Genomic DNA, 12,452 nt, shown 5'->3' with positions numbered 1-12,452 from the left:
ACCTGATTTGTTTTTTGTTTCATGTGAAACAACAATATTACCATTGTCCAGAGACGAATTGGCTGTATGGGCAATATTATTAAAGTAAGTACAACAATATTACTAGGAAGGATGTATGTGAGTAAACTAACAGCGCAATCCTAAAAGCGGGGGCTAATGGCCATAGGGAGCAGACTGACCCCTATACCTCATAAGGGCCATTTACGCCAGCGCAGAGCCCTAGATTAGCTGTGAAGCTTCTGTGTGTAGGTGCAGCTGTGCCACTTTTGCATGCCAGAGTATACGTGGCACAGCTGAGCTAGGGCTCTGCAATGGCATAAAAGGGGTCTGTTCAGAGGGTGGATACAAAGTTAGTCTATTCCTTGTGCCCTTTTGGCCCAGGAACATCCCCTTTTTCTGGTGCAAAGTTATGCCATCAAACAAGGTGACATAGCCCATAGGCTGCATGTAGGTGTAATGGTATTAGGCAAATATTGGGTTAAGAATATATTACATGCATTGCAGATTATGGCAATTAACCGTATTAAAGTCTCCCGGCTGGAGCATGGCAAGTATAAATAGTTTTGGTTTAGCCGTGAACTGGAAGTAAAGCAGATACCATGAACTCTAAGCAGATCCAGGCAGCCGGCCAAAGCCAGCCAACACTTAGCAAAACAAAGAGATAACGACAGAAATGCTTTTTGGCCTTTCAAAATTGCTGTCTATGGGGGTAATAGAAATGTATACAAGCATCTTTCTCACATCCTTTGTGAGAATCAAAGTACTTCCCAAGATATGGTATAATTAGCCATTCATATCGCTATCTGAGTTGATCTTTGAAGTTAGTGAGAAACTGTCTAAAGATGAGATCCTAGATTTTGTGAACTTACATAGTGTTATCATTTGACTATGCAACTTTGCAGCTGTAACTGTTGGTACAATGAATGGGAAGATAGAACGAATGCTTATTGAGAAGAAATTTTGTCTGATTCATATTTTTAATATATAAGAATAAGGTGTTTGATCCTTGGGAACAGCTTTCAATTCCCATGACCACTCAGTTTAAAAAGAGTATATAAGGGGTTAGAAATTGGTCAGCAGTTGGGAGTTTTTTAGCAGTGCAATGCTGTCTGTCTGTCTAAAGAATTTTCCCCAGCATGGCCCATCCAGAGGTATGTGAAACTTGTATTTTTACTGTAATTTTTACTGAACAGATCTGCTTAGACATTGTAATATTGTGCTTATATTCTGTAATATTTTGTTAGGATTTTTCATACAATGTTTATAGTGGTATGCTTTTTACTTTTGATATTTCTGAAGTTAGCAATAAAAAGAGTCTAAGTGATTCAATCAGATTGCCTCATTGCTTTGTGGTGACTAATTTTAACAAGGAGCCATACCTTTTAGTGAGGTATAAATCCTATAGATTTAGTCACTAATAACAGTAATTGAGCTGTCCCCCCTTCTCCTCCAGCGGGAGGTTTTTGGGGCAGAGGTGAGACAGAGGTGAAGCAAAGATTGCGGCCATGCCAACATGATCACGTCACTTGCAGTTTACACCTGGAAGTGCCACGTCGCAAGGGGCCCTTGTACCACTCAAACTGTGAGTTTGAGTGGTAAAAGGCCTGTTGCGCAGTGCGCATTCACACATTGCCTGCCGACCTTCAGCTGGTCAGCGGGCAGCCAGGTGGATTGGCAGGGGTTTGCCCGCCACCACTTGGCAATCCTAGCTGCATGACTTGGTAACACAGAGATTACATTACTGCAACACCCTCTACACGGACCTGCCCTGCAAGATTGTACAGAAACTTCAGCTAGCACAAAGTATAGCAACTACGTCCCTTCTGGATCCTGACAAAGTGAACATATAACACAAGATCCTCTACAGCGACACTGGCTTCTGGTTTACATCTGGTCTCAGTTCAAGGTTGTTGGAATTGATCTTTAAATCCCTAAAGCTTAGTAGATGAGAGGCTGCCTTCTCCTGTATCAACCTATCTGGGCAATGAGACCAATAGATGAGGCCTTACTGCCAGAGTATGCATTATTTGAAACAAGACTGGTCCATGGGAGAGCCTTTTTGCTACCCCCAACTGTGGAACTCCCCACCCCCCAGGAGTTCAGACTGGCGTCATTGCTGCAGGCCCTCTGGAGAAAACGCAAGACATTTCTGCTCTGTAAGATTATTTGACTATTGGATGGTACCTTGTTCTTGTTCTTGTTCCATCGGTAGTTTTAGGATGTTCTGATATTTAATGTTTGATTTTTAAAAAAAGTTTGTCATCCCTATTGGGGCTCAGAATGAGTTGAAAGGCAGCATACAAATTACCTAAATAAATATCAAACCTGATAATATATTAGTAGTCCTTTCCATACGACCTGTTGTAAACAGCTAGTCGCCAAGTAAACAGCTAGTCGCCAAATGAAACTATCTTTTGTATATATCTTTCTAAGAAAGAGGAGAAATACACCATACTTTGAAGACCTTTTTTCTTAAAGAAGTCAAAAAGGGCAAGAGTCCAGTAGCACCTTAAAGACTAACAAAAATATTTTCTGGTAGGGTATGAGCTTTCGTGAGCCACAGCTCACTTCTTCAGAAAGCTCATACCCTACCAGAAAATATTTTTGTTAGTCTTTAAGGTGCTACTGGACTCTTGCCCTTTTTGACTACTGCAAACAGACTAACACGGCTACCCACTGTGTTTTTTCTTAAAGAGAATCCAAACGAGATTAATTGAAAAGCAAGTAACTATTCTGCATGTTTTCTTTACTAGACAACTGGCTGTTTCGTTCTCCTTGAAATGTTCTCTACATCTAAAAAACTTTCCCAATGGACACTGTATATATTTCAGTTATTTCAGCACAAAGTTAATCTGATGTTCGTGACTCTTAATACTTTAATGAAAACAGAAAGCAAATACTTACCACCACCAAGAATGTAAGAATCCTGGGGGTTCGCCCAATGTGATGTTCTTTTCCCATCTTATCTAAAACCATAAACAGTGTTTAAACTTTTTTCATTTAGAAAAAGTACATTAAAAAAGCACACTCCCACCCATCTCCCCATACTATCCATTTGATTATTCTCTGTCTCTCTTGCAGCTATTGCTTATTAGGATTGTAAAACTCAATCCTAAGAATATAAGAGGAGCTCATTTAGTCAAGCAGGCCACTATCAACCATGACCAGCCACATGCTTCTGGGAACCTTATAAGCAGATCCTGAAAGTAACAGCCTTTCCCCATGTGGCCTCAGCATCTGAAACAGAGGGGTATAAATGGACTTAAGAAGTTCCACATAGTCATGATATCTGGTAGCTTTGGACCAACCTATTCTCCATTAATTTGTCTACACTCTTTTAGACACCATATAAGCTAATGGCTATTACCATGCTTATAATAGTGATTTCCACAAGTTAATTATGTATTGTGTGAAACAGTACTCCCATTTCTTTTCTTACTGCTGACCAACTTCATTGGACAACACTGAGTTCTAGTATTCAGAAAGAAGCCCAAAATCTCTCTCTACTGTCTCCATGCCAATCAACCTTGAACTGCAGATTAAATTCCACCTCCCACCATCCAAATAAGTCATCTAAGTCACTGGTAAAGATTACACTACTGTTTTGTCCGCACACAAAAAACATCCCTTTCACTAAAGCAGGGGTGGGGAACATCAGGCCCGGGGGCCGTTTAAGGCCCGTGAAATCATTTGGTCTGGCCCTTCGTGGGTCCTGGCAGATCTCTAACTCAGAAGGATCTAAGACTGGTGATCCACCCCCTCCCGCGGACAGGAATAGCCTCTGTTCAAGGCAGATGTGAGTTTGTTTTGCTGAGAAAAGAAACATTTTCCACCCTTGCAGAAGAGTTGTTTGCTATGGAGCTGCTAGGACCGCCCAAGAAACTAATTTTTAAGTTGATAATTTTGTATGGCCCACGAACGATGTTATAAATATCCAAATGGCCCTTGGCGAAAAAAAGGTTCCCCACCCCTGCACTAAAGCAACAGTTAATGAAACTTAGAAGTGGCTCTCTCTTTCAAAAGCCAACAGAATTTTTGTTATTTTCATTTGTATCACATCACAAATGTGGCCAGCACTTTACAAAGTGCATAAAAACAAGATCATCCCCAAGGAACTTACAAACTAAAATTAGGCATAAGAAACACAACAAAGGTAAAGGACGATAGTGAAAGAACGAACAAACTTGGGGGGGAATATGGTTTATTCTAGTAACACGTATTTAGGCTTAGTTTAATCAGGGAAGAGCAATGAAAGAGTATGCCAGAGGCTTCACACAAAAGCTAAAATTTCAAGAGATGGAGGATGTAAGAGAAGTGACATCACACATGCATTCTGGGAAGGAAGTCCAAAAATAAAAGGGAAACATGGCAGAAAGGACAGAGTAGGAGACTCTTGGATGTGCAAGAGTGGTATAGCTAAAGGACTGAGGATCATGAGCAGGGACTGGGGCGGGGAGGGGAAGGTACAAGAGAATGGCTTCGTGCCCATTCTATAGGATGGATGGTGTCACAACCAATTGAAATGGAGAGTATATGAGAAGAGGGAGCCTTGAGAAAAAAGATGAGAAGTTCAGTGCTTCTGGCAGTAAAATCCACTGACAAGTGAAGTTGACATTTACTAGTTGAAATCAGCACTGATAAATGGCTTTTATCCTGTCACTTCCACAATAATGATATTTGGATACGTTCACCTTAATTTATGCTACTCTAAATTAAAAGTGATTTAACATTGGAAGTGGAAGAGACTTGTTGACATTAAACAATATGTGATTTCTTGTAATAAAAGTTGTAAGGGGGAATACTCACAGCATTACATAGACAGACCTATTCCCTTAAAGAACTGGGTAACTATTGGATTTGCCTTCAGGGATGTTAATGTTAGGAATTAGGGTTGCTATCCAGGGAACATATTCAATGATACTGAAAAATCAGAGAATTCTGCACAATAGGATTGCCACATTTTTGGCATAGCTATTTGTTATTAATTCTTCAAAAGCCATGTTACTTTGGATTCAGAAAAAAATATCTAATTTAACATGATTACCAAATACTAGAATTCTTTCAGTTTTGCTTCAACCAGGCTTGTAAACAGTTAGCTGCTGGTAGTAAGGAAATGTTGTTTCCAGGTGATCAAGCAAGGCCCTCGTACCAAGTAGACCACACAGACAAGCAACCATACTGCACAGTTGCTTTCTTTCAGCTGCAGAAATGCTGAAACCATAACTCCTGCAGCATCACATACTTTCTCCACCCTAGGAAAGGCAAATCCTGACAGGTGAAAGAATGTACGTTCAGGGTCGAGAGGTAAGCTCATGTAAACTGTGATTGACAATTGCTAAACTATAGTTTACAAGGCTGGTTTGAATCTCTTCTATCAGGTGTAGTGCTCTTTATCTGAAGATGTTGTTGAAGAGATAAAGGTGATAGGAAACATACCTCTGATAAGAACGTCTGAGCGGATTTCTGCGCTCCTACATGGAGCAGATATTCATATACATACAGTGCTAACCTGGAAATAAAAAAAAGAAGAGAGAAAAATTGACTTGCAAAGTTCACAGTCCAAAATTCATAGCCCGAGGTATGTATTATCAAAGAAAGGAAATGTACTAGAAGAGGAAACACAGTTTCATCTACTTTACCAACATCTTCCAGTTGTTTGTTGGGGGAAATCACAGGCAAAGCTAAGAATGCTATTATGCAAAAATCAGTGTCAATATTTTATTATCTTGGGCACAGACCCAGTTAGCTCATAACTGTTCAGCTTCTATCAATCTATATTTATCCACACAAAGCTATGCTTACAGTAAACAATACAACATAGCTATAATTATAGAAGCACTGAGCATTTCTCAACAAAGTCACTAAACAAGAAACCTTCTGAATTCTTTATTCTCTTAGTTCCAAATTTCTGTTCATCACAGGAGCTAGCCAAAGTCATTCAGAACAACTAAACGCTGCACTAGTTGTGATGAGACCAAAGGCCTATCATAAGAGGGGATCAGGAGCCTCACATTATCGCCAAATGAAGTTATATGTACAGTTGCAGAGATACACTGACAGGACTGTAAGAAGAAAATGTTCAACACACAACTTTAAACTTGTGTGCCATTACCATGCCACACTGCCTATAGCGCACACTATGAATTAACATCCTCTCTTGACTTCTGAGAGGCCCTGACTGAGACCACTTCTAGACAAAATTGTCTCATTGCTAAAATAATGGTTGCACCATAATGAAAAAGGTGGACAGGATAAAAAGAATACTACTACTACTAACAGTAATTATTAAAAAATTAAAAGAAAGCCTTAAGTAGAAATCTTCACTCTGACCTTGTACATAGGGTTGCCAGCTCCGGGTTGGGAAATACCTGGAGATTTTTGGGGAAGAGCCTGAGAAGGGCGAGGTTTGGGGAGGGGAGGGACTTCAATGCTGTAGAGTCCAATTACCAAAGCAGTCATTTTCTCCAGGTGAACTGATCTCTATCGGCTGGAGATTTCCAGCTAATACCTGGAGTATCGGGTTTGATTACCCACTCCTACATATGAGTGGCAGACGCTAATCTGGTGAACCGGGTTGGTTTCCCCACTCCTGCACATGAAGCTAGCTGGGTGACCTTGGGTTAGTCACAGCTCTCTTAGAGCTCTCTCAGCCGCACCTACCTCACAGGGTGTCTTGTTGTGGGGAGGTGAAGGGAAGGTGATTATAAGCTGGTTTGATTCTTCCTTAAGTGGTAGAGAAAGTTGGCATATAAAAACCAACTTTTCTTCTTCTTCTACAGATAGTAATGTGGGATTTCCAGAAAAATTATGTGGTAGTCGTAAGTACAGTGTGACCTGATTTAGTATGTCTATTTTAACTTCTGTTTAGTAAGCAATTTTTAAAGGGAGGTTTTTATAAGAAATTAAGCAACATATATGAATAAGCTAGATTTGAGTCCAGAAAGGCTTGTGCATATCGGTAAAACCGAGCCAAAAATAAACCAGAAAATTGCCGTTTCGGCTAATTTCAGCATTCGAGTTTACCAGGGGGGAAACCGCAGGAATTAGCCGAGCCAAATAGGCAATTCCTGAATAAGCCGAATAATTAATTCTTAATGTTTCTCTATGAAAGGGGGTGACCCATTCTGGACCCCATAAAATCAGACCCCCTGACCCAATCCTCACCAAACTTTGGGGGTCGTACAAGGAGAGTCCCTTGAAGCTACACTGTGAATTTGGGGGCTATACCTCAAAAAATGCCCTCCACAGGAGCTTCAAAAAATCCCCATAAATGGGCCCAAACTTTTTGGGTAAACCTGGAAATAAGCCAAATACCCATATTTACCGGTATGGGTATTCGGCTTATTTTGGGTTTATCCAAAAAAAAAAAAAAAAAGACCCAATAAACTCAATTTTCTTTTTTTTTCTTCTTTTTTGCACAACCCTAGTACAGAAGCACCTTACAGAACAATAAGATTTTGGGGGTAAAAGCTTTTGAGAGTCAAATCTCCCTTCGTCAGACACAAATATATGGATAACTAAAATCTTGCAATGCTATACAAGTTCACCAGAGATAGCAACGCACATCAGTATCTTTTTCACCTTAAGCATTTCGGCAGTGAGTTCTCTGTACAAATGAGCATTTTCTTAAGTCAAGTCTGATAGGCATGTTCTTTCAATCATCCCACCTTTGACGCTTTCCAGTCAATTAATTTCATTTATGAAACTGCAGACTTTCCATCTAGTAGCAAGAGAGCAGCTGGTTGATTCAATTGTTCAAGGCATAGAACTAGTTATTCTTGCTACGCAACTACTGGAATCTTGCTAAGTTGGTGCGTTTTCCCCTTCCTGCCTACTTCAGCTTTTCATTTTGTTCTCACACTGAAATAAGTTTGCACAGTTTTCTAGACAGAACAAACTTCTAGCTTTGAGGTCTGGTACTCAAGTACTTGAGAATACCATAAGAAAATATAAAAAAAATATTTTCCAGGTCTGGTTTTATAGCATGAGGAGATAAGAAACTCCACAGATGATGTTTGGTTAGAACCATTAAGCATAAGCTAGAAAGAGTAACATAAACATCTTCGGTTGTAGATGCAGAAAAAGGATACAGGCTTGCTGCTGCCAAGCCCAAATTAGAAACTGGGTCTAGTAAAGAATATGGCCACTGTGCTCAAGTCCAGAGTGGAAAAGGCAACAAAAATGCTCTGGCAATGACATGGCACAGAAAACTTCAGTTCTGTGTAGTGTGGTACAACTTGGTATAGCGGTTAAAGCACTTGATAAGGATGGTCGATACCCACGTTCAAATCCCCCCTACACAATGAGCTCGCTGGGTGACCTCGGGTCAGTCACACACTCTGCTTAACCTACCTGACAGGGTTATTGTGAAGGAAAATGAAAGAGGAGAGACTAATGTGTGATTCTTGGAGAATGAGTGGGATAAAAATGTACTAAATCAGAAAATTAAAAGGCAACAACAAAATTGCTACCAAAGGGGGGCCAGCAAATACTGAAGATATGAACACATGAACACATGAAGCTGCCTTATACTGAATTAGACCCTTGGTCCATCAAAGTCAGTATTGTCTACTCAGACTGGCAGCAGCTCTCCAGGGTCTCAGGCAGAGATATGAAAGCTTCAGAGAATTTAATGTCAGAACGTATCAGTTAGCAGACCCACATAACAGTCCATGAGATACTTTCAGTGGTCCTCAAAACCATGACAAGGCTGAGAGGAAAATAATAGAGGCCTTTTCCAGAGCAAGGAATAATGAGCACTGAATAGGCACTGAATCTCTACTTTGCAACAGTAGAAACAAACAAGGAATGCATCATAAACTCTTTTGATATGGTAAAGACATCATTAGATTATTTTTATTTAGTCAATTTTATGTGGCAATTATTTCTTAGGAAAATGGGCAATGTTGATTTTGTGTATCCAAAGATCGGTTCAAGTGACTTTGCTCATTATAAAAGTAGTTTTTTCAAATTATGAACCCTGTAGAAATAAGTTGATTAATTAATTGAGGTGTTAAGGGAATTATCCAATTATTGGCTACTAAATGAATACACATTATTTATCTCTAAGATTCTTACAAAAGCCTGATTACCACTTGTCAAGAACTACAATCACCACTTCTAAATGAAGCTATGTCTCTTGGTCCATTTTTGGTTTATTCATACAATCAGTTGATGTCACTACATTTTTTTGTCAGTGCATATAATTCTATTTGTTCCAATAGCTTGGCTGTCTTTGCCTGTCAGAGACAGTTCTTTTGCCAGATCAAGTCCTCATCAGCAAACACTTCTCAAGTGTGAATTCCAGGATACTTTGTGTAGTAGAAGATGGCCTCCATGATTTCAGAAACCACTCAGAATATTGAAAGGGTATACAAAAGGGAGAAGATGACCTTTTTCCTCTTGCCGTTCTGCTTCTCTACCTCTCCCTATCGTCCTCCCTCCTAGCCCCAAAGGTGTTCCGAGAAAGGGGAGTGTATCTTCTCATGCCTACGCAACATTAGTGTAAAGGAGAGAAAGCACACACAATGTGAAAGAAATAAAAAGAAGATGACAGCTATTTGCCTGGGCAGGACTCCAGGGAATGGCACAAGAATGACCTACATTTATTCAGAACCAGTAGTTACTATTAGCGGCAACACAGAAGTTCTCCCTTAGTTACTAAATATCAGGCAAGCATGATGAGCACCCTGATCTTTAACAAATGAAGTTAAAGATCAAATGAAGTGATTTTAAACTGTTTTACTTAATCTGAAGTAGCACAGTTAATTTTGGGATTGCCATGCTAGTGTACGTAGTTTTTCTGAGAGTATAACAGCAAAATATCTGCCCATTTGGAAACAATGCTGTCTTTCAACAATTTCTTCCCTTAAAAATATATACGTAGCTGTGGCATATTTATTGAACACTGCACTAGGCATTTCTCAGTCTACACTGTTCTGCTTCCATTTACCATCTATTGTCTTGGAGAACCTTGATGAAGGAAGAGGTATAAAGGCGCAGAAGGGAGACACACACTTCAATTGCCTGTTCCCCTTGAGAAACTTCTTGAAAAGTTGGATCTGGGATTCCTGCCTCATTACTAATGCTGATTTCACCACACCTACTGCCCCTCAGTATATCACACCTAATCCAATCACGCCCGCTAATGTCATATTCTTGCTTTTGACATTTACGTGCTATTGCCATTGGGTGTCCTAATTCACTCTTCTCTACTTAATGAAAGATGGATCCACATTCTAGCTGTACCTGAAGAAGTGAGCTGTGACTCATGAAAGCTCATACCCTGCCAGAAATTATGTCAGTCTTTAAGGTGCTACTGGACTCTTGCTCTTTTCTACTGCCACTGTGACAGTAAACTACCACAGACCTCTGCAGACCACCAGAAGTTAAATGCCAATGTTGAGAAAGAAAGAAAAATTAAATAGATCAGGGACTGGTAACAAAACAATGTAAGGATCCAGAACTTGGGCATGTGGACTCATACTTCATAAAGACGCATGCAGGCTTTATAAGCCTATGGATATAGTTTGGTGAGCTCAGCCCTGAGTGCACCTATATATACATGAAATAGAGAAACTTGAGCAGAGTGGGGAAGGGAAAGAGTCATCGCAATTTCTGCAACAGGGCTCCCGCCCTAGAAACTCACTAAAAAGCATCAACATACAGGGGAATTACACCAGGCACACCAAGAAAATAAGTTAGGCAATTAAAGATATTGCAAAGCTATAAAATAAGGGAATGTGGAAGCAATTAAGACAATGTGAGTTTGCACACAACATTGGAAGAAGGGGGGTGATGAAATCTGAGTACATACGGAGATGAGAAGGGCCCAAAAGAATTCAGAAAACAGTTTTCCCTTTTTGGAGACTTTGTTTCAATTTTTCTAAGGGAAAAACTGGGAAATTGTGGGGAGTACTGAAAAAATCTTATGAAAGATTTTCTTGTCGTTCTAAGGTTTTACTCATTCAAAATGAGCTATGAAGAATTTTATATTAAGAATCTACAGCATTAGATGAAAACTCCTATGTGAAGTGTAGACATATACTACATGTTTTCAAGGAAATGTTTAATAGTGATTTTCCCCCTGCAAAAATTAATATGCTGTAAAGTGTTTGATAATACATCAAAGGAGGGCGGTTCATTCCTGCCACAATTAAGATCTTTAAGGCCAAAACCCTTGCCCAAAAAACCTATGGAGCACCATTGAGCGTTATTGGTAACACATCCAGTCTAGAGAAGGTTCAATCTAAGTTCCTATGGAAAATCTTTCAGGCACCAAATAATATCTTGAATGGTGCACTAAGAATTGAATCTGGGATGGTTAAAGGTCAGTCCAGGCTTTGGGATGTCACATTTATGTTTCGGTTAAAATTGCCTTTTCAAAAAAAAGGACTAATAACTCTGATACTAACAGATTCATATGTAGCGCCTTGGCAAATAGCACTTAAGAAACAGCTGGGATATTATGGGCTTTCATGTGAGTTTCTTTTGTTGATGGGCTATGAGAAAGCAAAGGAGCACTTTAATACTAGAGTGCTAGAAGTAGAAAGACAACATGATCTAAATAAGATCTCGGATCCCCTTTTCAGAATGGACCTGCTCAACAGGAATGTTATGCCATATTTGTCTGGCGTCACAAATCCTGAGTATCACAGATCCTTTATGCTTCTCCGATACAATGCCCTGCCTTCTACGTTCTTAGATGGGAAATATAACAAATTCCCACTGGAGGTACGCAAATGCATTTGTAAACAAGATGCACTCAAAACCTCAGAACATGTGTTATTCAGATGGAAACTGTACCATCATATACACACGAGATCGTTGATCCCATTACTTGTAGATTGTCCTAGAGCTTTGAGGAAAGGGCAAGAGTCCAGAAAATATTTTTGTTAGTCTTTAAGATGCTACTGGACTCTTGCCCTTTTCTAATATTTAACTTGACATCCAAATATATTGCTAGCCCTATTGTGACTATAGGACACTGTTACTGTCTGAGCATCACACTCTCTTTGGCTTACTACAAAATTTGTTCTCCATTTTCAACTTTTTATCTACTTTACAGATGGCAAATATTAAGATACATGTGCTATGGCAGGATAAGGTACAGCAGTTCACAGCTGTCTCTCAAGTACTGGATCTATTTGCAATTTTGTTTGTAGAAAAGTGGGGCATTTATGCTTCTAAATTCCATAAATATGTAATTGATGTGAAGTGGGGAAACATTTCTATATGCTAAGTTATAAATGATGAGTTTTATGCTGCTAACACTATTTCCTGTCAGTATAGGTCTGACAGGAAAGTAAGCATTGTATGTATTTCAGTTTTGTCAAAAATTCCCACTTCATATCAACTTCATATCAACTCCCAAAGTGGATTTCCCCCCCAAGGTTTCTAAGTGTGTCATACATTTAGAACCAAGCCAGAAAAAAAATTCACTTGAAAAGTGA

At 39.5% G+C, this 12,452-nt stretch overlaps 1 protein-coding gene across 9 annotated transcripts in view; it reads right to left on the bottom strand.

Moving 5' to 3' along the window:
• Positions 1–12,452, bottom strand: part of SSBP2 (single stranded DNA binding protein 2) — a 138,320-nt gene that overhangs the window by 91,768 nt on the left and 34,100 nt on the right. For 6 of the 9 annotated variants that reach the window (XM_056847809.1, XM_056847810.1, XM_056847811.1 and 3 more), the window contains exons 2-3: positions 5,437–5,509; positions 2,905–2,966 (exon numbers count right to left, since the gene is read on the bottom strand). The exons of the other annotated variants lie outside the window; for them this stretch is intronic. In XM_056847809.1, the coding sequence (XP_056703787.1) occupies positions 2,905–2,966; positions 5,437–5,509 (135 nt within the window). The remainder of the gene's footprint in view (positions 1–2,904; positions 2,967–5,436; positions 5,510–12,452) is intronic. 9 annotated transcript variants of the gene reach the window in all.

Source organism: Euleptes europaea, chromosome 4, assembly GCF_029931775.1.
Source record: "Euleptes europaea isolate rEulEur1 chromosome 4, rEulEur1.hap1, whole genome shotgun sequence".
In the NCBI taxonomy this organism is placed as follows: Eukaryota; Metazoa; Chordata; class Lepidosauria; order Squamata; family Sphaerodactylidae; genus Euleptes; species Euleptes europaea.
Note: the sequence above shows the minus strand (reverse complement) of the source record. Positions and strands in the feature narration are given on the sequence as shown.